Source organism: Prorops nasuta, unplaced genomic scaffold, assembly GCF_024137725.1.
Source record: "Prorops nasuta isolate Cenicafe-Biocafe unplaced genomic scaffold, Cenicafe_Pnas_1.2 PNAS00022, whole genome shotgun sequence".
In the NCBI taxonomy this organism is placed as follows: Eukaryota; Metazoa; Arthropoda; class Insecta; order Hymenoptera; family Bethylidae; genus Prorops; species Prorops nasuta.
The window spans coordinates 3,043,360-3,069,472 of record NW_027116819.1 but is presented as its reverse complement, the minus strand read 5'-3'; the positions used below and the strand labels follow the sequence as shown (position 1 = coordinate 3,069,472).

At 32.6% G+C, this 26,113-nt stretch overlaps 3 protein-coding genes across 3 annotated transcripts; 2 read left to right on the top strand and 1 right to left on the bottom strand.

The window, feature by feature from the left end:
- Positions 1–3,930: 3,930 nt before the first annotated feature.
- LOC136781321 (uncharacterized) lies at positions 3,931–9,186 on the bottom strand. The gene is made up of 10 exons (XM_066740173.1): positions 8,677–9,186; positions 8,499–8,559; positions 7,869–8,330; positions 7,137–7,520; positions 6,339–6,968; positions 6,079–6,246; positions 5,519–5,844; positions 5,041–5,317; positions 4,542–4,880; positions 3,931–4,439 (listed from the first exon to the last, which is right to left on the bottom strand). Exons 1-10 carry the CDS (start codon positions 9,184–9,186, stop codon positions 3,931–3,933), a joined length of 3,666 nt encoding a protein of 1,221 aa, XP_066596270.1.
- Positions 9,187–9,398: 212 nt separating this feature from the next.
- LOC136781343 (ribonuclease Y-like) lies at positions 9,399–11,360 on the top strand. The gene is made up of 4 exons (XM_066740195.1): positions 9,399–9,805; positions 9,997–10,133; positions 10,402–10,745; positions 10,831–11,360. Exons 1-4 carry the CDS (start codon positions 9,763–9,765, stop codon positions 11,159–11,161), a joined length of 855 nt encoding a protein of 284 aa, XP_066596292.1. The 5' UTR covers positions 9,399–9,762; the 3' UTR covers positions 11,162–11,360.
- Positions 11,361–14,976: 3,616 nt separating this feature from the next.
- Positions 14,977–15,321, top strand: LOC136781320 (arp2/3 complex-activating protein rickA-like). Its single transcript, XM_066740172.1, has one exon. The coding sequence runs from the start codon at positions 14,977–14,979 to the stop codon at positions 15,319–15,321; it is 345 nt and encodes a 114-aa protein (XP_066596269.1).
- The last annotated feature ends 10,792 nt before the right edge of the window (positions 15,322–26,113 follow it).

Genomic DNA, 26,113 nt, shown 5'->3' with positions numbered 1-26,113 from the left:
TGGATTCGGTAACGCTGCACATCGCCCACATGATGATGGCAAATGACTGTTATTAAGACTTGTCCTAATTTTGTCGATTATTTATACGTTCCGAGATTGTCGACCGTTGATCCTTGGAGATAGCGCTTTAGTATGCTTTCATCGGCTAAAAGGGAGAGAAGTCACCATGATTACGAATCTTGGGAGGATCCCGGTCCTGTTTGAATTTATTAGTCTATCGCATGTTGGAAAACGATTCTCAACCACCGTTCCAGATAGCCTTTTCTGATTTCGCAAAAGTAAACGAAATTCTGCTACAAAATCTAGTCAATAGAATGACAACATATTTGAAACAGAACCTGGTTTATCAGTTCCTGCTAACAGATTAATAACAAAATGATACCGCTTTCTGTGGCAAAATCTGCGACAGATCAGCACATAAACGCAACATAACCTGCGTCAGAGCCTGCAGCAGATTTGTAGCAGAAACGTAGCAGACCTTGCGTACTTGAGGGTAATATTGTTATAATCGGAGCGGTAAGTTTAGGAGTCATTTCTAATGTATTTTTGTGCGCTGAGAAAGGAAAAAATAGTTAAAAAATTCCCAGAGGCATTTTGAACTTGAAAAATGACCTTCAATCAGCGTTGCCAAGTCCGCCATCTTAAATAGTACTACGCTCTATAGTAAGTGAATTTTGATATAAGGAATGCAGACTGCACAAAGTATACTGCCAGCGGAAATACGTCAGTCGCCATCCTAAATGCAGAACGTAATATATCAAAAATTATATATATTATATTCACAGCCTGTCACCGTGAACGGCGTGAACGAAGACAAATGTTAGTATACGGAAAAATAAAATGTAATAAAGAAATAAGGAGTAGTGACAGCTTTGATCTATCTGACAGCTGAGGTACTTATGGTATAAGTGAATAAATAAAATAAAAATGCTTTTCCTAAATTGATTTTTAATTTTTATAAAATGGTCAAATGTAGCCATTAATTAATTAGATTTGGTAATAAATACAAAAAATGCGTTTTATTATAACAAATGAGCTGAGGTAAAATAAACTCAATGTTTTTATATTAATCTGTTAACAAATGCATTTTTTTATTTATTATTGAGTCCAATAAGTTAATGGTTATTAAAAAAAAAATTCCTTGTAATGAAAAAAAAAATGAAAAAATTTTAAACTTCACCAAGACTCGAACCCGAGCCCACCGCATGACAAACTGAAACCTTACTGCCTGCGCTACAGCGCTCGCTTGTTATACCAAGAGCAAAACAGCCTTTTAAAGACTGAGTACAATTCTTTCATTAACTCGTCATAAACGATCAAGAATTAGCTGCAAAAATAAATACATTTATCTCCACAGCATTATTGCACTAAATTTATTATGTTTTTTATTTGAAGCATACAGTTTACATGAAGATACGATACTTTTAGGGTGTTCATGCAGTACTCTAAATACAAAGCTATTCATATGCTCGATTATCATAGTTATTCGACTACATATAAGATATATTATAATATTACTTAATTAATTTATGATAGTTGAGCATATGAATAGCTCTGTATTTAAAGTACTGCATGAACACCCTTAAAGTATCGTATCTTCATGTAAACTGTATGCTTCAAATTAAAAACATAATAAATTTAGTGCAATAATGCTGTGGAGATAAATGTATTTATTGTTGCAGCTAATTCTTGATCGTTTATGACGAGTTAGTGAAAGAATTGTAGTCAGTCTTTAAAAGGCTGTTTTGCTTCTGGTATAACAAATGAGCTGTGTAGCGCAGACGGTAAGGTTGCCGTTTACCACACGGCGGGTTCGTGTTCGAGTCTTGGCGAAGTTTAAAATTTTTTAATTTTTTTTCTTTACACGCAGATTTTTTTTTAATAACCATTAACTTATTGGACTAAATAATAAATAAAAAAATGCATTTGTTAGCAGGTTAATATAAAAACATTAAGTTTACTATACCTCAACTGCTTATTTATTATTATAAGAACGCATTTATTACCAAATCTACTAAATTAATAGCTACAAATAAGCATTTTATAATAATTAAAAACTAATTTAGGAAAAAGATTTTTATTTGCTTCGACTTTTTGGGTAAACACAGCATTTAAGGTATACAGAGAGGCAAGATCTGGCTTCATTCAACTTCACTTCTCCTCAGCAGTGCTCAGCAGAATGCTGATCACACGGATATGGCCTAAAGTAGTGTGAGTAGCCCTTACCTTCTTCTCTTGACTGGCGCAGTAGCCATTTGACACTTATAGGGGCTTACGGCTTTGTGTGCTTGCCTTCCCTGTTCAACTGTTTCTGTTGCAAAAAAGCTTGTTTCTGGCAACTCTGACTGAAAGTACTACACTTGGCAACTCTGCCTTCAATGCCAAATTTTCATTTTTCAATTTTTTATGATTTTTCCATTCCAGTTGTTTGATACTAATTGTAAACCAAATATATTCTCTTAGTGAAGTTCATAGCTTAAAAAAATGAACTGCTCCACCGGTGAATGATGATGAGTGAAAACAACTTAAATACCGAGATTCGAAAATTCAAATCTTGCAATGGCATAAAAAACCCTCGAGAGATGGGAAAAAGCCATTGCAAGTTAAAATCTTCCCTTTATTTTACTTCAATCAAACAATAAATAATTTTATGAACTAAACCAATCTTGATAAAAATTTACAAATAAGGAAATACAATAGAACAGAATAAAATTATTAACCCACCTGAGGGCATTTCGACCAACAAATATTCACCAACCTTTTGAGCTCTAACTCTTTCCAATCTTAACCTCAATATTTATATTTATCAATACTCCTTTGAGCTGCCAGTCTTTAGGCTACTAAATACTTTAGTATCATCTTATGACCTCCATTAGGAATGGTCCTCCTTTTTGTTAATTATCTCACTTTTCTTTTTTACTCCTCCCTTACCAAAAAACTCACCACAATACTTCTTTATTTTTCTTTTTTATATGTTTCCAACGCAACGCAAAACTAATATATATACAGGGAGGTTCTCTAACAGCGGCATATAGGAGATTCGTGTTAGTTGACTATAGCGCTCAGGATGATGGTATCTGAGAGCGCTGATTGGTCAATATCATGTAGTGCCAACATGAAATGGTCCGTTACCAATAGATGAATACGAAAAATGAGACCCATCCGCCATTTTGGAGTAGAGAAGTGTTTACATGCTAGTTGTAGAAGAAAGAGGTGTGAAATGGAAAAATGTTAAATAGTGAGGTTACTAAAGTAAAAATGGAAAATAATGAATAGAAAGTAAGAATAGTCGAACTTTCCATTCATTATTTTCCATTTTTACTTTAGTAACCTCACTATTTGACATTTTTCCATTTCACACCTTTTTCTTCTACAACTAGCATGTAAACACTTCTCTACTCCAAAATGGCGGATGGGTCTCATTTTTCGTATTCATCTATTGGTAACGGATCATTTCATGTTGGCACTACATGATATTGACCAATCAGCGCTCTCAGATACCATCATCCTGAGCGCTATAGTCAACTAACACGAATCTCCTATATGCCGCCGTTAGAGAACCTCCCTGTATATATATATATATAATGACAAACTATAGCTAATTCTTAAATTGCATGAACATACCGCCCGGCTTCGCCAATCAAGGCGAATCTCTCAATACAAATTAACAATCTTAAATATTTAATGATCAGAAATATGTAACGGACTTAAATTTCTAATGTGCCGCTTCGCTATTAGAGTCGCAGTTTTCACTGTAACGACACGAACTACATTATCTGGACCAGGATGTAACATTATTATTCTTCCAATAGACTACTTTGATGGTGGTAATCGATCATCTTTAGCAATATCTAATTGACCCAACTTGAAGTTTTCTTCCGTACTTCTCCATTTGTTTCTTTCTTGTAAATATTCTTGTGACCATCTTTTTCAAAAATGATTTCTCATTCTTTGAATTTGTTGATAGTTACTCAATCTGTTTATTGGAATATTTAAAGGTAACTCTTCATCAGGGATAATCATTGCACTAGTACCAATTAAAAAATTACCTGGTGTTAAAACCCTTAAGTCATCAGGTTCATTTGTTAAAGGACACAAAGGTCTTGAGTTTAAGCATGCTTCAATCTCAACTAAAAGTGTAGTCATTTCCTCATATGTTAACACCCTCTCTCCAATAATACGTTTCAAATGGTATTTGGTAGATGTAACTCCAGCTTCCCATAGTCCCCCATAATGAGGCGTATTTGGGGGAATAAAAGTCCACATGGTACCACCATTAACTAATAAATTTGCAGATTGCTTGTAAAATGCCGACGCTGCATGAAACATTATCTTCAATTCCTTACTTGCTCCACGAAAATTGGTAGCGTTATCACTTAATAATTTTGAACAAATACCTCTTCTACCTACAAATCTTCTGAACGATGCAATAAAGGCAGCTGTAGTTAAGTCACTAACCAATTATAAATGGATGGCTTTTGTTGTGAAACAGATGTATAAAGCAATATAGCCCTTCGAAGTACGAATACAGCGTCCTTTACTTAATTCGATTTGAATAGGTCCAGCATAATCAATTCCAGATACTGAAAAAGCTCTATTTGGTGTTATTCTTAATTTAGGTAAGTTACCCATTAATTGTTGTGCGAATTTAGGTTTAATTCGCTGACAGATAATACAATTTCTTATTTCTGTTTTTACTAATCGTTTACAGTTGATAATCCAAACAATTCTTTGCACATAAGATAAAGTTAAAGTAATACCTCCATTCAAACAGTTTATATGGGCTTCTCTTATAATTAATTTGCTTACATACGAATTTTTAGGTAATAATAGAGGATATTTATGCTCGTAATTCAAATCCGAATATTCTAACCTACCACCTATACGTAATAATTCATTTGAATCCAAAAAAGGATTAAATTTACGCAACATATTTTTTTTAGGCAAGGCTTTTGATAATTTTAAAGCTTCAATTTTCTTTCCCAAAACTATAACTCTGTACTAGTTTAATAATACAAAATTGAGATAATTGTAACTCACCTGTTGTTATAAATGTATGCAATATAACATTCTTATTTCTAAATCGAGTTATCCACCTAATGCACAATGCCACTATCCGTTTCAAACGCGTGAAATTAGAATATCTAGATATAATTTCTGGTTCTAAAAAACCAGATTGTACAATAAGAATTTGTATTTTTGCAACTGTCATTTGCCATTTCTCTTGATTGAGGACAAGCCAACTTGGTCCTTTCCACCATAAATCAGACAATTCAGCAGGAAGACACCCTCTTGATGCCATATCTGCAGGATTATCCTTACCAGGAACATGCATCCATTGTGCATTAGGTAACTCAGTTTGTATTAATGATACTCGGTTAGCCACAAAAGTTTTCCAATTTCGCGGATGTTTTTGTAACCATGATAACACTATTTAACTATCTGTCCAACAAAATACTTTTAAGCTCTTAAAGAAATCTAATTTATTTATATGTCTTATTAACCGCACCAATAATACCGCCCCACATAATTCCAAATTTGGAATGCTTATAGTTTTTACAGGAGCAACTTTTGTTTTAGCCATCAACATAGTTACAAAAACATTACCATATTTATCCTCAACTCTTAAATATAAACAGGCCGCATATGCTCTGTTTGATGCATCGGAAAAACAATGTAATTGACAAGATTGTCCATTCCTACAATTTAACCACCTATTTACAATAATATCGGAATTCATTTTTAAAGCTTTACAATATTTTAACCATTTATCATATACTTCACCTAACAAAGGCATGTCCCAATCAAACTTAAGAATCCATAAATCTTGCATAATAATTTTTGCTGTAATAATAATTGGAGACAATAATCCTAATGGATTAAAAAACTTAGCTATGTTAGATAATATCGAACACTTTGTAACAATCTTGTCGCACACCAAATGACTAAAATTAAAGATGAAAGAATCCCTAGTAGAATTCCAAATTAAACCCAATGTTTTAACATTATCACTATTTTCCAGTTTAATCTATTTATTTTCTTTAATTTCATCTTTACTTAATGGGATTAACTCCTTACAATTAGATGCCCATTTATCTAAATGAATACCAGCAGTGCTCAACAATTCTAATAATTCATTACGAATGATTAAAGCATCTTCAAGAGATTCTGCACCTGTAAATATATCATCTACGTATGTATGATTTTCGAGGCAAAAGGAACCCAAAGGGTATTTGGTTCGACCATCTTGAGCAAGTTGAATTAATGTTCTAATAACAAGAAAAGGAACACACACGAATTACCATACGTTACCGTATTCAATTTATACTCTATTATACCTTCATTTAAATTTTTTGTCCATAGTATCCGTTGACAATTTTGATCATCAAACAATACTTGCATTTGCCTAAACATCTTTATTATATCAGCGGTGAAAACGATTTTAAATGTTCTCCAGTTTAATAAAATCAACGATAAATCTGCTTGTAATACCGGTCCGACTAATAAAAAATCATTTAAACAATAACTTTCAGATGTTTTTCGCGATGCATCAAATACCACTCGTAATTTCCAATTCAAATTGTTAGATGTAACCACAGCATGGTGTGGTAGATACCAAGCTTTCGAATCCTTATATTCTGAAGCAGAAATCTCTGTCATATGCCCTAAAGATTCATATGTACGCATAAATTCTTTATATTCTTTAGCTAATCGAGAATCTGACTCAAATCTTTTGAAAACACTTTTTAAAGTCCTTTCAGCTATATAACTTGTTTCTAAACCAACAGCAGGTAATTTCCCTTTCAAGGGAAATCTGACTACAAATCTTCCTTTTTCATCTCGAAAATGAGTTTCACGAAACAGCAATTCACACCTATCAATCTCATTATTTGTCAGTTTATCAGTTGAGTTTGGTACTCCTTCTAAATTCCAAAATTTTGTTAAATCGAAAGTTAATTCGGAAATTGCTGAATGATCAAATTGAGAAAATGAACAATTAATATTAGCTATAGACTTTGATAACCTGATCTATTTATTATCTTTAGTACTTCCAAAAATAACCCAACCAAATTCAGTATTTTGAGCAGTTAAATTAACATTATCAAATCTTCGTAAACCTTCTTATAGAATTTTACCGTAAACATCCGCTCCTATTATCATATCTATCTTGGACTTCTTGTAGAACATCGGGTCAGCCAGCGAAATATCACTAAATAAGTTCAATTCAGTTTCAATCAAATCGCGTGCTGGTAAGAATTCGGTCAATCTTGGTAGTATTAATACTTCAACCTTAACCTCAAAATTTGGTTCCAAGATAGAACTGATAGTAATATTGGTGCAAAATTTACTATGTCCTGCTTTTGATGCACCTATACCAATCAAATCAATATTGATTTCTCTTTTTTTCAAATGTAAAAGTTGCACAATATTTTCTGAAATGAAAGTCGCTTCTGAACCTTGATCCAGCAAAGCTCTGATATTATAACTCTCATTATAAATATCCTTAACTATGATTTGAGCTGTAGGCAAAAAAACTAAATTCCTTAAATGTATTCTTGAAACAGTATTTACATTTATCGAATTTGATTGAACCTTCAAGATATTAGCGGAATTTTCATCGTTGGAGATATTAGATGCTTTATTTGAGGAACGACATATTAAATAATGATATTTGATATTACAAACACGACAACCAGCCTTTTTATTACACCCTTTTACCATATGTTTACCCAAACAATTGAAACAAAGCCGAATTCGTGAAACATATTCATGTCTCTCACCGACATTTTTTGCTTTGAATTAATTACATTTAGCCAAGTAATGTGCAACGCTTCAAAGAAAACATTTGATATACGGAGTGGAATCACTTCTAGCCAAAAAAGGTCTCTTCGATATTTTCCTCCCAGCACCATCCTTGTGCTCAATAGCTTTGTTTAATCCTATCATTCCTAATGTACAAGCTCTCTTTTCTAAAAATTGAATAAATTGATTAAACGTAGGAAATTTAGTTTTAAGTTCAAAAGAATTTAACTCGTATTCCCATAATTTTCTAGAATAAACATCTAATTTATTAGATAAAATGTGAACTAACCAACCATCCCAGTAAGAAATGCGTACATCTAGATTATCTAAAGCTCTCACAATTCTTTGAGAATCGTCAGCTAATTTACGCAAATCATTAGCAGATTCCTTTGTTATTTTCGATAAATTCATAAATGCAGTTAAATGATTATTAACAATTAATCTGGGATTGTCATACCGATCTTGTAATGCCTGCCAGGTGGAATTATAATTGTTATTGGTCGTAGCAACTTCTTTAATTAACTCAGCTGCAGATTCCGTAAGACATAATTTCAAATAACTTAATTTAGTGGCATTATTAACCCATTTGCATCATAAGCGCACATATGCGCGCATTTTGCCTGGCCACTATCACCAGAGCGCGCATATATGCGCACATTGCACTTGGGCATTTATCACCAGAGCGTATATTATACCCATGCGCATTTGGCTCTCAATCAATGCAGAGAGGTGATCGCGAATAGCTTCAAGGTAAATCTATTAGGAAGTAAAATTTCTTTATTTATGTAATATTGCTTTTATTTTTAACATTTGAAAACATTTTTATTTAAACACAATAAAAAAAATGTTTGGTGATAAGAACGAATTTTTCACTTTTCTGTGTGATGCAAATGGGTTAATAGGTGGAGAATCAACTAAAGCCCTGAACAAATCAGAAAAACTCGCCCAATCTTCAAATTGACCCGAAAATTTAGGTAAATCTAATTTAAGTAATTTTGCACATATCATCGGTTCCATGACTTCCTGATCTACAATCTGTGACTCAATTAATGATCCATTGAAAGAACGAATAGGGTTATTCGAAACTATCTCCTTTAACATCATTAATATAAAATCATTAGCATCTTCATAAGAAGTTTGAATACGCCTATAAACATTATCCTTGATATAATCTTCAACTGATGCATCTTCTCTTGTAATAATTTCAAGATGTGTTTCACGTACCTTATCCCAATAGGAATTCAAAATGTCTAATCGTGACCTCAAAATTAATTCATTGAGCGAATCCTTAGGTTTAACCTTTAATCGTTCTCCTAATGATTTGATTTCTTCCTCAAAATGTATTTGACGTCTAATTAAACGCTTTAGAGGTAATGGAGCCATTATGAATCAACCTTCCTTTTTTTTTATAAAAAACTCTTGGTTTCACATGCCTTCCTAGCCTTTTCAATCGTGTTTTTTTTAATATCCTCTCATTTCTCTTTTTTTTTACTCACTTCAGATGGAAATGGATTGCGCAAACTAAATACGAACTTTTCATTACATGTTAATGAGCGGTTCGAGTATGGCGCTTCAGGTGCGTAAGCACACTTTATAGGGCCTTTCCCAGAAGTCACCCAATTTCAATTATCTTTATCTTTAAACCCATCATCATACCAGTTCTACAGCTCATTTTTCCTCACCCGGGGCACCAAAATGTATGATACTAAGGCTGCTTTCCTATTGAAGTTACTAGCAACACAGTGTAGCACTGTGCAACACATTCTAACACAAGTTATGTTCCTATTAATTTTTCTTCCAACACCCTGAAACACAGTCAAACTCTAAGAAGTTCAGAGTTAAATGTCACTAATATCAACATAATAAAAGAAAAATACTGTAATTATGTATGTACACAGTCGGTACAGTCTTCAGGTTGGCAGTAGTGTTTATATAGTTTAAGTTTAAGCAGTTTGAAATATGGAGGAGGCAATGGAGTCCACGGAGTTTTCAAATAAAATAAGTAAGATATTATTATCAATATGCTTTAATTATATTTTAATATAAGTGCATTTCTAACTAAACTAAATAATATGAAAATCATTTAATTAAAATTAATATATATGCCTAATTAAAGTTGGCATTTATTATAATTATTATAAGATGCCTTTCTTTAAATAAATACTCAAAATTATTATAATTATTGTTTTACAGCTGCTCAATGGACTCACAATTCAATATTATGTATGCTACCATCATATGATGCAAATAAAGATTCCTTAGAACATCCTAAAAAGAAAACTCATTTATGGGATCAGATTGTTTTAGATATGGATGATTTAGGTTTTCAAGTAAGAGTCACATCTTCATTTTGACTATGTTGAGTTTTCTGTAGTTTACAATGTCAACTGTAAAATAATTAATAAGACAGAGTAAAATCTCTTTCTCTTCCCTTATATATATACATATACAACATACTTTTTTCATTAAAGAATAAGATAAAAATCAAATATACTGTAAAGTGCAGAAAACCATAAAGCGTAGCTAAAAAAACAAATTTTTTGTATCCGTACAGTAATCCACAGTTTGTCAATTATAATACAGATAAACTGTTTTCAGTTTAGCAGAGATCAAGTTAGATGGAAATTTAATGCCTTACACAAATCATATAAGGAATGTGTCGATAACAATAGCAAAAGTGGGCGGCAGCTAAAAAATTTTAAGTATTACGAAGAGTTTGATGAAATTTTCGGATACAAAGAAAAATTGTCCCAGATTTCAACTTTTTCTTCATTTTCTGCAAAGGCAAATGTAGAAAATACAAAGAAGCCTACAAATATTTCCTGCTCAATTGGTAATTATACCATCTTAGAAAGTACTGAAGAGATAAACAAGAAAAATCAGGACAAGGAAGATCACATAATTGAAAAAAATATAACAAACAATTCAGTCATGAACCAAAGGTAATGTGTATGATTTTAAAATGAATTACTTTAAAATATAATTATTATTTATTATTATATTATCTTTGAATACTTTCATGTAAAGTGAGGAATTACAGAAAGAACAAAAGCAAGAAAAATCTAAAAAAATAAAAAAGATAGGTTTGGAACACAATTGGGAGCAATATTTAGATTTATTAGAAGTAAAACAAACAGATTTACGGCATAGACATAATGAACTTTTACAAAAAAAAGATCAAGAAATGAAGTTAAAAGAAGATTATATATCGCTTAAAAAGAAAAACTCTGAAATAAAGCAAAAAATGTTAAAAAGGAAATTAGAGGAAAAAATGGATAGGCACCGGGATATTATTGATATTGAAAATAAAAAATATCATTTAATGCTTGAACTACTAAGAAAAGATAAACATAATTAATGTTATACTTTCTATTTTTAAGTTATTATAATTAAAGTACTAAATATTCTTTTCAATTTTTAATTAAAACTACTGTTTTTATATTTTATCTTTATAAGTTCTATATATAATTGCCATATATGAGCAACTGTGATAGACATGCACGTTAAAAAGATTATTATATGTTGAAAAAATTTAATAATATAATTCATAAAACAAATATATTATGTTATTCAAGAGAACGACGAAGAAATGGTTTAAAATAGTTAATTTTGGTTGTATTTGTTTAATAATATAACATATTAAGTTTAAGTTATTAGGAGTAATTTGAAATAAAGTCTTTTATTTGCAATTTCATTATATTATTTGTAACATTTTTATAGCAAAATAAATGATTTAATAATTATTATAATAAACTGTGTGTATCATGATATATATATTTATTTAATTGTACAATTGCATAAACAATGTCATTCTTCTGTCATGGTTATTAACAATTATATCTACCATATTTTCATATTCATCCAGAACATCATTAGATTGACCGCTGTCTAATTCATCAATATCAAAATTTTCTATATCCATAATACTTAAATTATGTAAAACACATGATGAAATTATTATATCATTAATAAATTTCAAGTCCATATACTCATTGAAAAATTTTAACCTACGAAATTTTGACTTTAAAAAACCGAATGCACGTTCTATTACTATTCGTGTCGAGGAATGCGAAAAATTGAACTGTTTCTGCTGTTCTGATAAAGCACCATTATCTTTAAACGGTGGTACAAGCCACGTTAATGTGGGGTACGCAGAATCACCAAGAATAAATGTTTCATTAGGAAATAATGCTTCACAATGATTCATTGCTTCATGGTATAACTCAGATCTCCGCAGAACTCTAGCATCATGATAGGAGCCAGGCTCCCCACAATAAATATAAGTAAATTTCATGTCTGGACCACACACAGCCATTAAATTGATGGAAGGATACCTTTTTCTATTAAAATAATGGTTTCCATTTTCAGATTTTGGTTTTTGAATTCTTATATGTGTTGAATCAATAGCCCCGATAACTTTTGGTATTCCTCTCTTCCTTTGAAATTCAGACTCAATTTTTATTGCTTCATTTCCTAAAGGCCATTTTATTATATTGGTCACTTTCTCTTTAAAAAAAGTGTTTACTCGACGTATGATCCGAAAAACAGATGAAATTGAAATTTTAAATCTCTCAGCAAGGGTCCTTAGGGGTTCAGTATTACCTATAAACCAGAGAAATAATAGAATACTATACTCTGCTGATATTTTTCGTGGACCATATGTTTGTTTTGGCAAAATATCTGTCATTTGAAGTTCATCTGAAAAGAAAATTTATACAATCAGTAAAAGTTTAGACTAATATTATATATTACTTCATTTTTGACATGTTGTTCAATAATAATTATGCATTGTATATACATTTAAGAAGTATTACACACAATTTACTTGTTTCTGGAAGTTGAAATTAAAGCAATTCTAAATTAAATATTTACAACATTATTTAAAAGAATTTTTACATGTTAAGATTTAATATAAAATTATACTTACCAATAAGATTGTACACTATGCAGCGAGGCAATCTGAAATGCATTTTAAACTCAAAATCTGAATACTTATGTACAGTATACAAAAATTCCTCGGTATGACATTTTCTTTTACCAAAAAAAAGTAATTTATACAATGGAAACAAAAATTTATTCGCTGTTTCTGATTCTGAATCACTTACGTCACTTAATGCATTATTAGCACTTATAATGCTCAAAGTTGAATCACTTGAATCTATGTCAGAAGTTGAACTACTTTCTGTTGAAACATTGTTATTAGTTTCTACAATAAAGAAAAGAATGCTCTTTTTATCCATTTCTGCAGTCTTTTTAGCTGATGAATATTATTGATAAAGATCTAAGGCCCAGTTCCATCAAATCACAAGTGAAAGTGATATAGTTCACATAACATTAACTATACTACTTCAACTTAAAAGTTATTGAGCCTCGGCCCTACGATATAAAAATATTTTAAAATAAAGTTAACATAACAAGTAATATTTTAGTACCAATATCTACAGCATTAATATATACGCATATATATCGATCCTTAATGGTTTTATTCATGAATCAAAAATCAAAATAATTACTTTTTCTTTAATAATATATAATGAAAGGGAACTGTTCGAAACTATTCTCTGCAATCTGCATAGAAAAAGCATTGTTCGTAAATGCCCCTTGGTATAAGATTACTGAACGGTTGAGAAAATTCATCTAGTATTATTTCAATGTTCCTATTACAAAACGTTTTTTGCTGCACTGTGTTACTCCGTGATGCACAGTGTTGTAGCAATTTTTATAATAGGAAAACGGCCTAATTGTAGTAGGATATCTATGTCACCACAGCGGGTGTACGAATTTCTGAACATACTTTTTCCCTAGATGTGGTGGGGGTAAATTTCTCAACGTACTTTTTCCCCTACATCCTAGTGGCGCCGCCTGGCAGCGAGTATAGTGAATTTTATTTTGTGGCGACGCCTGGTGGCGAGTATAGTAAATTTTTGTGTGTGGCGCCGCCTGGCGGCTTGTCTAGTAATTATTTTTTTATGGCGGCGTGGCTAGGTGGCGGCGTGCGCGAGGTCCAGCCCCGCTGCAGCCCGGCCTGTGAGGGTGGTGGTATATTTAAAAAGTAAGTTTAAAAAAAGTTGGATATTTTTGGGGTTGGTATTGCTTGGGGGGGGGGGGGGGGAATGAGGTAGAGTTTTGTTCCTACCTTTGTTACTCTAATAAAAAAGATACTGTGAACTAATGGTTCATACTTGTAAGGTGGTGTGGCCGAGCGGTCTAAAGCACTGGTATAAAAGAAACCAGTATAAAGTCCCCCTACGATTGTGTAGGATACTCGTGGGTTCGAATCCCACCGCCACTGAAAACTTTTTTTTCTCTCTCACAAGGTCATCACGCGTGTGCGTGCGTTAGACACTCCTTTTAGGAAAATTTTTTTGTGAAAGAGGGAAAGATGGAGAGGAAGAGAGAGGGGAGATTAAATACTGCTAATTTGCAGATATGCGTACACGTTTCATCCTGTCAATCTAAAAAAATGTTTTTCGTTAATAACACAGATTTTTATGTGGTATTGCACACCCACAAAAAAAAGACACGTGTAGCTCGTTCTTTCCTCTTCTCCTTCAATGAAGAGTGTAATAATGTCAATCAAAATAAAATCATTAAAATTTTATGTGGTATTGCACACCCAAAAACACGTGTAGTTCCTTCCTTCCTCTTCTCCTTCAATGAGGAGTGTGATAATGTCAATCAAAATCAAGTGAAGAAAAATGAAAGAGGAGAAATATAGCTCTTTCCACCTTTTATCTCTTCAAGAGAGAAAAAAGTGTGATAATGTCAATGAAAAATCATGTGAAAACAAAGGAATGAGAAGAGAGAAAATTCATTAATCATGTAAAATTATGTCAGCTTTTTCCTCTTTACCTATCTAAACATCTGCAGTTTATGTTAAGAAGCTGACGTATAAATGTGTGATAAAAGAGAAATATTATGCAGCGCTGCTGCTGTTGCGTGGGTAAGTTAAAACTGCGAATTAAGATATAATAAGTGAGCGAGTTCTACGAATTACTGCTGTGAACAGGGATTTAATTGAATAATTTCAAATCTAGTTTTACTGCTGATTGATTAGACAAAATATTAAGTAAATGAATTCTGTAGCTCTTTGATCAGGCCTATAGGATGAAAATCCATAGCTTTACGGCTTTGATTCAGTCTATCGCTGAATATTACTGTATAAAGTTGAACATGGTGAATCTATGGAACCTACCAACGTATGATACAGCATCATTGGAACTATTAGAAGAAGAACCATTACCTTCGATGGAAATACAAGAAGAATTATTACGTTTAATAAATCCATCAACTCCACCTCCACGACCACCAACACCAACACCATGGGAACCACCAACTTCACCTCCACGACCGCCAACAACAATGCCACGAGGGCTATCATTTGAATTTCATTCACAACCATCACCAATATTATGGGAATTATCAATTCCATCCCCTTCGCCACCACCATCAATATCATCGGAATTAACAATTCCATCTTCTTCACAACCACCACCACCACCACCATCAACATCTTAATTTAGTTTTCTAAAAGTAAGTAAAAAGAAAGGAAAGGGGGGAGTGAGGGGGAGTAGGAAAAAGGGATTAAGTAATTTAAAACTTGAATAAAATTGATTATATATATTTTTTAGATTATGCGTGTGTGATTTACATTGATAAAGTGAAAAAAAATTACATTGATTATAGACATATATATTAATGTATAAGGTAAAATGTTTGAATCAATATTACATAAAAAAATAGTATGTCTTAAAAATCAGATATTTTTTTAATTTATCTTTATTTTTTTGTTTTTTACCGATGGCGATAGTTTATTTCTTGATAATACAGTTTTTGCATTTCTTTTACGATATTTTCCAGCAATAGAATTGTTTTTATTTTCTTCAGCAATTTTATTCTTATTTTCCTCATATAGCAATACTTCATCTTCGGTATTGATGTATTCTACCTCTTCTATGTCATCCTCTGCTGTATCATCATCATCATCAGCACCACTACCACCACCGTTGTCACAATCGTCGTCGTCGTCGTCACCATTTTCATCGTTTACTTTACTTTGCCGACAGTTGTTCTTATTAATAACTCTCTTTTTCGTCAATATATTTAGAGTCATACTTTTTGTAGAATCAACATACATGACTATATCTTTTTTACATTCATGTAAAATGTCTATCAATTTATTCAATAAATCCTGATCATTGCACATAAGAATATTTTGCAACCTCATTGGTAGAAATAGTGAATAATCATTATTCAATTCAAAAATTATTTTATCAGCAAATTTAGTTTTCACATTTCTTATATCATTGATTATATATTCACCTTCGTTTAAATCAGACCATCTTATATTAGGCAAATACGATTTCATGCTACTGAGAGTATTGTTAATCTCTTCCAACCACTTCATGATGATGTATGTAGAAGAATTATTTTTTTCTATACTTTATTCTTTACTAAAACACACACAGCTTTCGTTTTAATTGATAGACTGAGGAAAAAGTGGTATTGAATTACTAATTATATAAAGTAGGTGGTATATCCCTACTCTTTCCCCTCTACTTCCTTTTGCTCTATATTCATCCTTCTCCCTACTCCTTCTTATACCAAATCTTACTACAAGAATATGGGGAAAAAATGTCTAGTATAATAGCATATGACCGTAGATAAAAAACTCAGTTCTAGCTCAAACAATCTAGTTTACCCATGTCACAAAGCCTACTCTTCAATCATTTTTTCTCCTTTGACCTTTCTCCTTCTCTTCCTCGCATTAACTTGTCGAACCTCTTCTGAAAGAGAGAAATAAAAGTTTGTGTATGTGTGTATATATTTTTTTACTTGTTTTTACATTTTTTTTTCTTTAAAAAATGGCATTTATGTTGATTGATGGTACAATTGTCAATTTACCAACGGAAATATTTAACTATGAAAAGCGGTGTATAATCAATGAATTAGAATTTTTAATAGAGTTATGGCTTAGCGATTTGTCTGATGATAAAATCTTTTATTATAGATCTGGTATTGGGATATATCAGTTAGTGAAGGAAAATGATGAAATCAATTTTCGAAAGCTAGTAAGTAAAAAATCATTATATGCAAATAATTTTATACATAAATATTTTTTTATGTTCATAGATATAAGACCATACTAAAAATGTGAATTTTAATATAAATGATAAAACTTTTAATATACCTTATGAATTAAATCAATTAGAATCTGAAGATATGGAGATATTGAAGAAAATTATTACATTTTATTGCGATAATAATCTACAGCCATTTTTCCGTTATTATAAATTTGGAGTTTATTACAAATTTTTAAGTCCAGAGCATATAATGCGGACGGTAAATATAAAAGAGAAAATATTTAAAAATTTTTTTGTAATATCAATTTCTTTTTATAATCGAAACTAATTTTTTTCACAGGATGGATACAGTGCTGTAGATACATATTATTTTTTAATTGATAATGACGAAGATCGTAATTTTATCAAATGTTGTATTGAGAATGAATACGGAATAGACTGAAGTTAATAGTATCAATGATGAAAAAGAGGATGATTTAATCATAAAACAGTAAATATATATCTATACATAAATATTTTGTACTTAAACCATTAATAAATATTACATATTCAAGACACTTTTTACCTATCCTTTCTCATAAAAAAAATACATATTACATCATCATTTTTATATTAATTTACGTACAATGCCACTTAATGGTTTATATTCAATAATTTGATCATGAATAATTAAACAATATGCGCTAGTATTCTCAGGTATATTAGAATCATACTCAAATTCTATCTTAATATCTACAGTACCACTTTTAATTGATTCGTTTTGATGAGAACAGTCAATTGCAACAAATGGACCATAGTCTATAAAATTTTCGAAATTCAGCATAGGCATAATATACTTTGATTCAGTATTATAATAGAAATTAATAAATTTATAATACATATCATATAAAATAGTATAGTTATTATTGGCAAAATTAAGAATTAATTTATCGTAGGGATATGATGCGGAATTTAAATATAATTTTAAATTTCTCAAATTACAATGATCAAATTTAGCCATACTCTTCTTTACATTATCTTTCCTATTGGTTTGAAATGCAAATACTATAAAACGTGGCTTTTCTAATTTTGTTGAAACTTTTACTGACCAAGAGTGGTTTTGAGTTTTGAGAAGCATAGGATATTCATACAATTCCCATGAACGATACGTCATTGTAATAGGATGATCTTTTTCAATAATGTTTAAAAATTGTAATTTTGTATATTCTTCCAACGTAATATGAGGTATTTTCCACTGAATTTTCGATAGTACTAAGTCTACTTTAACATTAATATTATCCATTGTACAATAAACAGCATTAGAATCATTGCGCGATCTTATCAGTATGAGTTCATGACGTGTATTTACGATAACACTTTTATAATCATCAAAAAATTCCATCAGTTTGTTCAACGGTATGCAAAAGCTGAAGTATTGGAAATTCTTAATTGGATTTTTACTATTAATATCAAACGATGCTGATTTCAAAGTTGTACTCTCATGTGATGACAATAATGCATAGTTTCGCAATGTAGTAGTAATACCTACATTTTTACAACGATCCACTTCAACACCATTTAATTCATAACGTATTTCATTAAACAAAAAAGCAGCTCCATTTGAATCCAAGAACAATTTATTCTCATCAATAGTGGCATTATTAGCAGCGACTGCAGATACATCTCCTTCAATAAATAAGAAACTTTCGCTTGATAACACAACGAGGCCTGTTGTTGGATAGGAATGCGTATTTCGTCGTTGTGGTTGAGTGATGAATTCACATATGGATTGTAAGAGTGTATTTCAATGTTATTGATACGGTTATCGTAATGAGGTGTTTCGATAATGTTTAATAAATCAACAAATATTTCTTCTTATTTCAACACTTTTAAACCAATTGATTTTAAAAACTTTTTATTTTTAATATTCAGCTTACTCTGTCGTTTTTTGATATTTCTTCGTCGCCCTCGTCGTTGTTGTGTTGATTTCGAAGTTTTATTCCAACTAATTCCTTAAATTCGTGGAGATTGTAATTTATATGTAAAATCTTTGTTGTAAATTAACATTTTCGTAGATGGAGGCTAATTGTATTATTTTCACCACTGCGATTTACAATATCGTTATCTTGGTCGACAATGGAAACAGTTAAACTATCAATTACCTTCACGATTATCGGCAGATAAATGACATTATTTGGCGTTTCCGAGATTTTACATCCCGGCTCAACGTTTGGAAAAAATTCATGAATAGCGTGCACAAGTTCACCATTATTGTAGGCTCCTGCAGTTATATTCGTCATTATTCGTATAATATTTAATTTCAATATATTCACAGGCATGTCAGATGCATGTAATTCATTAGCTTTGAGGACTCCTCTTTTTTCCGAAAAACCCAACAATTTTCCTATATTATTTTTTTTACTAACGTCAACATCATATTTACATTTAATTTCACTTTTCAATGTATAATTATTAGCACGTATGATTAATATATCATCTATACTATTATCCGCATCATCATCATTTAATTGATCAATAAGAGCATCTTGTAGATATTCATTAATAGCGCGAAGCTCATACGATCCATGTGGAATTTCGATTTTGTCCTCAATTTTATTTTTTTCATAATAAAATGTATTATACGATGAATTTATATTTTGAATTGTATTAAAGGTTTGCAAATCAATCAAGCCAAGCTCATATTTCCCATCACTAATATCTATTGGTGGATAAAAATTAGCGTTCAATATTGAAGAATTACCCGAAAGCGTAAATGTTAAAGAATTGATTATTAAAAATAATATATACACACCAACTCTAATTACTTAATTATTTCTTTTTTAAATTTAACACACAACTGACCACATATTGTTTGATTGTACGACTAAATATTTATTATAATTATATTCAATTTTTATGTCTTGATTGTACCCATTTTTATCACGATGGAAATACTGTATTAATTCTATTGGTGGCTACAAATTTGCAAAAGAATCAAAATAATCTATGTTTTTACCATGTTTAATATAACCCACTCAATGAGTACCTAAACCTTCGTAATTATCTAAATTGATAATTCCACATTCATGTTTGAATGGAAACGGTGGAAGTTTATTGCGCATAAATACACCACGAAAATTTTGTATATTTTTACACATATCGAGTAATTGAAAATTTGTTATTAATCCACTTATTAGTTCTTTCTTCTTTTTCTCTCTCTTAACTTTTTTTCCCCCCATGCTTTATACCACTACCACGTTTATAAGATGTTAGATAAAGACCACGACCTTCCATGGCTCTATTATGACGTTGTAATTCATCCAACCGTTTACGAGCCTGCTTTGCTGTATTCACTGCATTAGCTACACCAGCTGTTCCTCCAACTAATGATCCTAATGCTTTCAAAATTGGTAGAATAGGTAAGAATCCACCACGTTTTGCAACTTTTAGATTTCTTGTCTTCTTTCTTTTTTTCAAACCCATTCCTACTTTTCTTTTTACGTTCATTGCAGCCCAAGTTGCTGCTGAAGCGAGTCGTTCACCAAATTTAGTGTCTTCAGAAAAAACTATTTTTTTAGCCTTCTTTGCTAAAATTTTATCTGTTTCGTGTCTTCTCAATAATTCTTTACTTTGAGAATATGCAATATCATGTTCTCGACATGCAGCATCAAGTTGATTTATACCTTTTTAACCGCGTGATAATCTTTCCTGTAATCGTGTTCCGGGTCCACAAAATTGATATCCTGGTACGTGAAGCTCAAAGGGAAGATTGTTTATTACACTATTAACAAATCCTTTACTTTTCATTATTAATAACATATAACCAAAATTCAATGTTATTTTCGAAAAAATCTATTTTTTTTTGTTTAAAAAATCTGTAACGAGGTTCTCTCGTTACGTATCAAGATACCGGATTTAATAAAGAAATTAAAGAGAAGCTAACGACTAGTAGTGGTTATTTCAAACCCTACATTACCGACTCGGTGCATAGGTTTCCGAGTGGACAGGAAGTACCGTCTAGGAACATCCCTGTGGACCGTCAGAAGACCGGATGAAAAGACCGGCGCTCCACTTAAAAGTCCAAGCCGACCAAGCGAGCAAGGCAGGGCTGTGCCAAGTAACTTGGTGGCTTGAGACGAGAAGAAGTGGGCACAGGGACTCCTGCGAAAGGCGAATTCTCTAGTCCCCTGAGGAGGGGGAAATAAGAGAGTGAGTCGGGCCTGGGACGTCACGCAAGGCGGACGTACACCACACCAGCTCACCGATGAGTGTGTCCGTGTGCGTGAGGTGAGCTTGCTCCCTACGCAACGAACACACTGTATGCTATCGATGCATAAGGGATCTGTGCAGGTATGGTAGGTTTCTGCTGCATGCCGGGTGCCGCCGCTAAGTCCATGGCAACGCGCATGGCACCGCGGACTTGGGCATTGCGGGGATGCACCACCCTGACAGTCCCCTATGAGAAAAGATCTCGATAATGTTCTCGTCTCCTCACCTCCCCTCACATGTGTGAGTGGGTGGGTGGGAGAGTGTGTCTATTGTCCCGAGGCTCGGGCTACCTGTAAGGAACCCTCCCCTCTCTCCACGACCTAGCACACTGAGCAAACCAGGCTTCCGTACCGTCCTCTATGCACTACCAATCAGCCCATTGGGGAATGCATGCGATTGGAATGGCGGGGTAAAGCCCCTATGTTAGCGATGGGTTGTTGGTCACCCACACGACCAACTGGCGCCCTGAAAGTACCGAATGTAAGGACGGCCGAAGGTAATAGGAAGATAGCTATCACGATCAGCCCATCGTGGTAGAAGAATCTATTACAAATCTCATATGATTCAACGAAAGATTTCAATGAAACTAAGTTCTTTTTTTAATATAATTTATACAGGGTGTAACGAAACGACCGCCTTTTCTCGTAACTGGAGGTTCGTGATGACAACTCGAGTACTTGTGTAAAATTTCGTTCGAATCGGTCAAGGGGTTTAAAAGTTATTTCCATTTAAAAATCACCCTTTTTCGGTCCTTTTCGAACGACTTTAACTGCATAATGGAAAGTGGAGAAAGTGAAAAACAATTGATGAGCACCCAGCTAGAATGTAAAAATTATCGATCGCGTGCGGTAATACTTTTGCTATTTAATTCTTTAATCTGGCTATTAGATTAATTTTAAAAATAACAAAATCCTTTATATTACTATTCCAATTCAATTCAGTACAAGCATCATTGACTGATTTGATGGAAAGAGCGAGTTGACGCAATGTAAAGGAAAGTATCAAAAGCTAAGATATCGCGCGAGCGCAATGATAACTTAATAGACAATGCATGAGGGCATTCTCTTTCTACTAACGAAGCTAAAGGGAATGATTCAAAATCAATACATTGATGAAGGAGAAAACTAAACTCACCCATTAAATGTTCTGCAAGTTCCTTTATATCGAAGTTTTTGAAAAAGCTTCAAACTGGCTCCTCGATGATTTCCAGAAAGCACACTATCACTAATTTTTTATTTAAACACTTGTGAATTTAAACAAATTAGGTATTAACCTACGTTTCTTCAAAACACTGGAGAATTTGACACTTTTGAACTGTTTGAAGTAGGGTGATTAAGAGTGGTCGAAACGAATTATTGATTATTCTATCTCTCTGTGTCTCTCTTTTCAGCCTACTTCAAACAGTTCAAAAAGTTTCAAATTAACCGGTGTTTTGAAGAAACGTAGGTTAACACCTAATTTGCTTAAATTCGCGAGTTCTTAAATGCAAAATCAATGAAAGTGTGCATTCTGGAAATCATCGAGGAGCCAGTTTGAAGCTTTTTCAAAAACTTCGGTGTAAAGGAACTTGGAGAACAATAATGGGTAAGTTTAATTTTTTCTATCATCAATGAATTGATTTTAAATAATTCTTTTTACCTTCGTTTGTAGAAAGAAAATGCCTTGATGTGTTTCCTATTAAATTATCAGTGCAGTCGCGTGACATCTTAGCTTTTGATACTTTCCTTTTCATTCTATCTTCTCCCTCTTTCCATCAATTCAGTCAATGATACTTGTATTGAATTGATTTGGAATTGTAATGAAAAGGATTTTGCTATTTTTAAAATTAATCTAATAGCCAAATTAATGAAATAAATAGCAAATGTATTATCGCGCGCGATCGATAATTTTTACATTCTAGTGGGGTGTTCGTCAATTGTTTTTTCACTTTCTCCACTTTATTATGCACAGTTAAAGTCGTTCGAAAAGGACCGAAAAAGGGTGAGTTTTAAATGGAAATAACTTTTAAACCCCTTGAACGATTCGAACAAAATTTTACACGTGCATTTGGATGGTCACCCCGAACCTCCAGTTACGAGAAAAGGCGGTCGTTTCGTTACACCCTGTATGTGGCAAAAGGAATATTGCTGGATCTCTGAGCCATGGGGGTAAGGTCTATCCATATATCTTCGATTCGGGTTCCGAATGTTCTTTAGTAAAAGAAAGTTTAGCTAGAAGCCTAAAGGGTAAAGCTTATTATGAGCCCACTGTATTGGTTGGAATTGGGAATATGGATATAAAATGTTCCACACAAATTAAAACTGAAGTAATAGTACCGAAAATAGTTATGGAAATTCTATTTTATGTAGTCGGTGATAGCTTGTTGAACGAATCTTTTATTTTGGGAAGGGATATAGTCACTGTAAGAGTAACCATAGAAATCAACGAAGAGGGAATAAAATTTAGTCGAACCCTTAATTCTTTGGGTTGTAGTATAATTGATATTAACGAGAGTAAAATAGATACTGATCTTATTGGTGAAGGAAAACAAAAATTATTGGAATTATTATCCCGATATTCTAATTCGTTTACTAGCAATAATTTACCTTCGGAACGTATAACTACAGGTTTTATGAAAATTGACCTTATAGAACCAAGTAAAACTGTACAAAGACGACCTTATAGATTATCCCCTATTGAGCGACAAATTGTTACAAACAAAATTAATGAATGTAGGGATTATCCGTGAAAGTAATTCGCCTTTTGCCAGCCCTATTCTATTGGTGAAGAAAAAGGATGGTAGTGATAGAATAGTAGTCGATTATAGAGAGTTAAATTCTAACACCCGGGCAGATAATTATTCACTCCCGCGTATAGGTGATCAAATAGATAGGCTCCATGGTGCTCACTATTTCACTACTTTGGATATGTCTTCTGGATTTCATGGGATTGGTATGGATCATGATTCTATAGAAAAAACAGCATTTGTTACGCCTGACGGGCAGTATGAGTATTTAGCCATGCCTTTCGGTCTGAAAAATGCTCCTTCCGTGTTTCAAAGATGCATAAATAAAGCTCTTAGCGATTGTGAATACGTTTTGATCTATATTGATGATATCTTATGTCCATCTACTACTGTTCGTTCAGGAGGGTTTAGATAGATTAGGGCAGGTGTTGAAGTCATTAAGTAAAGCCAAGTTTACGTTAAACATAAAGAAATGTAGTTTTCTTAAAAGAAAATTAACGTATTTAGGTTATGTGATTAGTTCTGGCCAAGTACAACCAAACCCTTGTAAAGTCCAAGCTTTGATAGATGCTCCTATTTCAAGTACAGCTTCGCAAGTGAGACAATTTATTGGTTTAGCTTCCTATTTTAGACAGTTCATTCCTAATTTTTCAGTTTTAATGGGTCCACTATATGAACTAACACAACCTAAGAAGGAAATCAATTGGACGGATAGGCATAGAGCTTTACATCAAGATTTGATACGAATTTTAACTTCTGATCCCGTACTAACTATTTTTGACCCAGCTTTAGATACAGAATTACATACCGATGCTAGTACACTTGGTTATGGGGCTATTCTAATCCAACGTAGTAACAAATTACCTTATGTAATCGCGTATTATAGCAGACGTACCACGGCAGCAGAGTCTCGTTATCATTCTTATGAATTAGAAACTTTAGCGGTAGTATGTGCTGTCACCAATTTCCGTCATTATTTATACGGACGACCTTTTACCGTGCATACCGATTGCAATGCGCTCAAAGCATCCTTTGTTAAAAAAGATCTAACACCGCGAGTGCATAGATGGTGGGCTATACTGCAATCTTATGATTTCAAAATAATCTATCGTGAAGGACGTAAAATGGCTCATGCTGATTACTTTTCTCGTAATCCAATTGGTCCTGTTGACAATGCTATCATAGATTGTAATATAAAGCCAATATTTTCTACTAAGTTTGTTAAGAAACTAGATTTACAAAAGGGGTGGCTTTTGGTAGAACAACAGCGAGATATTGAGATTAAAGATCTTATGGAGAAGTGGAAAAATAAAGAACTATCAACTGATATAAGTAAAACTTATGATATAAGGCAAGGAATATTGTTACGCAAGATAGAGCGAAATAGGAATAGTTGTTGGTTACCTATAATTCCTAGATCGTTAGTGTGGTCTTTGATTAACCATGTTCATACTGAGTTAAAGCATTTGGTTTTTGATAAAACTCTAGCAAAGTTATATGAATCGTATTGGTTTCCTAATATGTCGAGAACGGTAAAGAAATTTATAGATACTTGTGTGGTATGTAAAGCTTGTAAGGGGCCATCGGGAGCCCAGCAAATTCGGTTACACCCTATACCTAAAATGTCGATACCTTGGCACACTATACATCTTGATATTACGGGAAAACTTAGCGGTAAAAGTCAAATAAAAGAGTATGCTTATGTTATTGTTGATGCATTTACGAAGTATATTTTACTTCGACATACACTTAGGTTAGATTCAGTTAGTGCTATTGAAACAGTTAAATATGCTGTAACGTTGTTTGGAACGCCATTACGTATTATTGCCGATCAAGGCCGATGTTACACTAGTGCAGATTTTAAAAAATGTTGTTTAGAGCATAATATTGAATTACATTTCATTGCATCTGGAGCCAGTAGATCTAATGGGCAGGTAGAAAGGATTATGTCTACGTTAAAAAATATAATTACAGTAATCGAGAATAGTACAGAGAATATATGGAGAGAGGAACTAGGGGAAGTTCAAGTAGCCTTAAATAGTACAGTTATGTAGAGTCACAGGTTACTCCCCAATTGAATTAATGTTTGGTACAAAAGCTAGGTCGTTAGGACTTTCCAAAGTAAATGCAGTAAATTTTAATAACGAAGAGCAATCTAATCTTGAACAAATTAGAGAAATTGCACATAAAAATATAGAAAAACAAGCTAAGTACGAAACTGAACGATTTAACCGTTATAAAGCAAAAGTTAAGA

Excerpts from the sequence above, each read along its gene's own strand:
- LOC136781343 (XM_066740195.1), top strand. The coding sequence starts at position 9,763 with ATGGAGGAGGCAATGGAGTCCACGGAGTTTTCAAATAAAATAA. Across the intron at positions 9,806-9,996 it reads GGAGTTTTCAAATAAAATAA|CTGCTCAATGGACTCACAAT; the intron begins GTAAGATATTAT and ends ATTGTTTTACAG. Across the intron at positions 10,746-10,830 it reads AATTCAGTCATGAACCAAAG|TGAGGAATTACAGAAAGAAC; the intron begins GTAATGTGTATG and ends TTTCATGTAAAG.
- LOC136781320 (XM_066740172.1), top strand. The coding sequence starts at position 14,977 with ATGGTGAATCTATGGAACCTACCAACGTATGATACAGCATCATTGGAA.
- LOC136781321 (XM_066740173.1), bottom strand. The coding sequence starts at position 9,186 with ATGGCTCCATTACCTCTAAAGCGTTTAATTAGACGTCAAATACATTTT. Across the intron at positions 5,318-5,518 it reads ATTTGGAATTATGTGGGGCG|GATAATCCTGCAGATATGGC; the intron begins GTATTATTGGTG and ends GTTCCTGGTAAG. Across the intron at positions 4,440-4,541 it reads ACCTATTCAAATCGAATTAA|CTGCCTTTATTGCATCGTTC; the intron begins GTAAAGGACGCT and ends ACTTAACTACAG.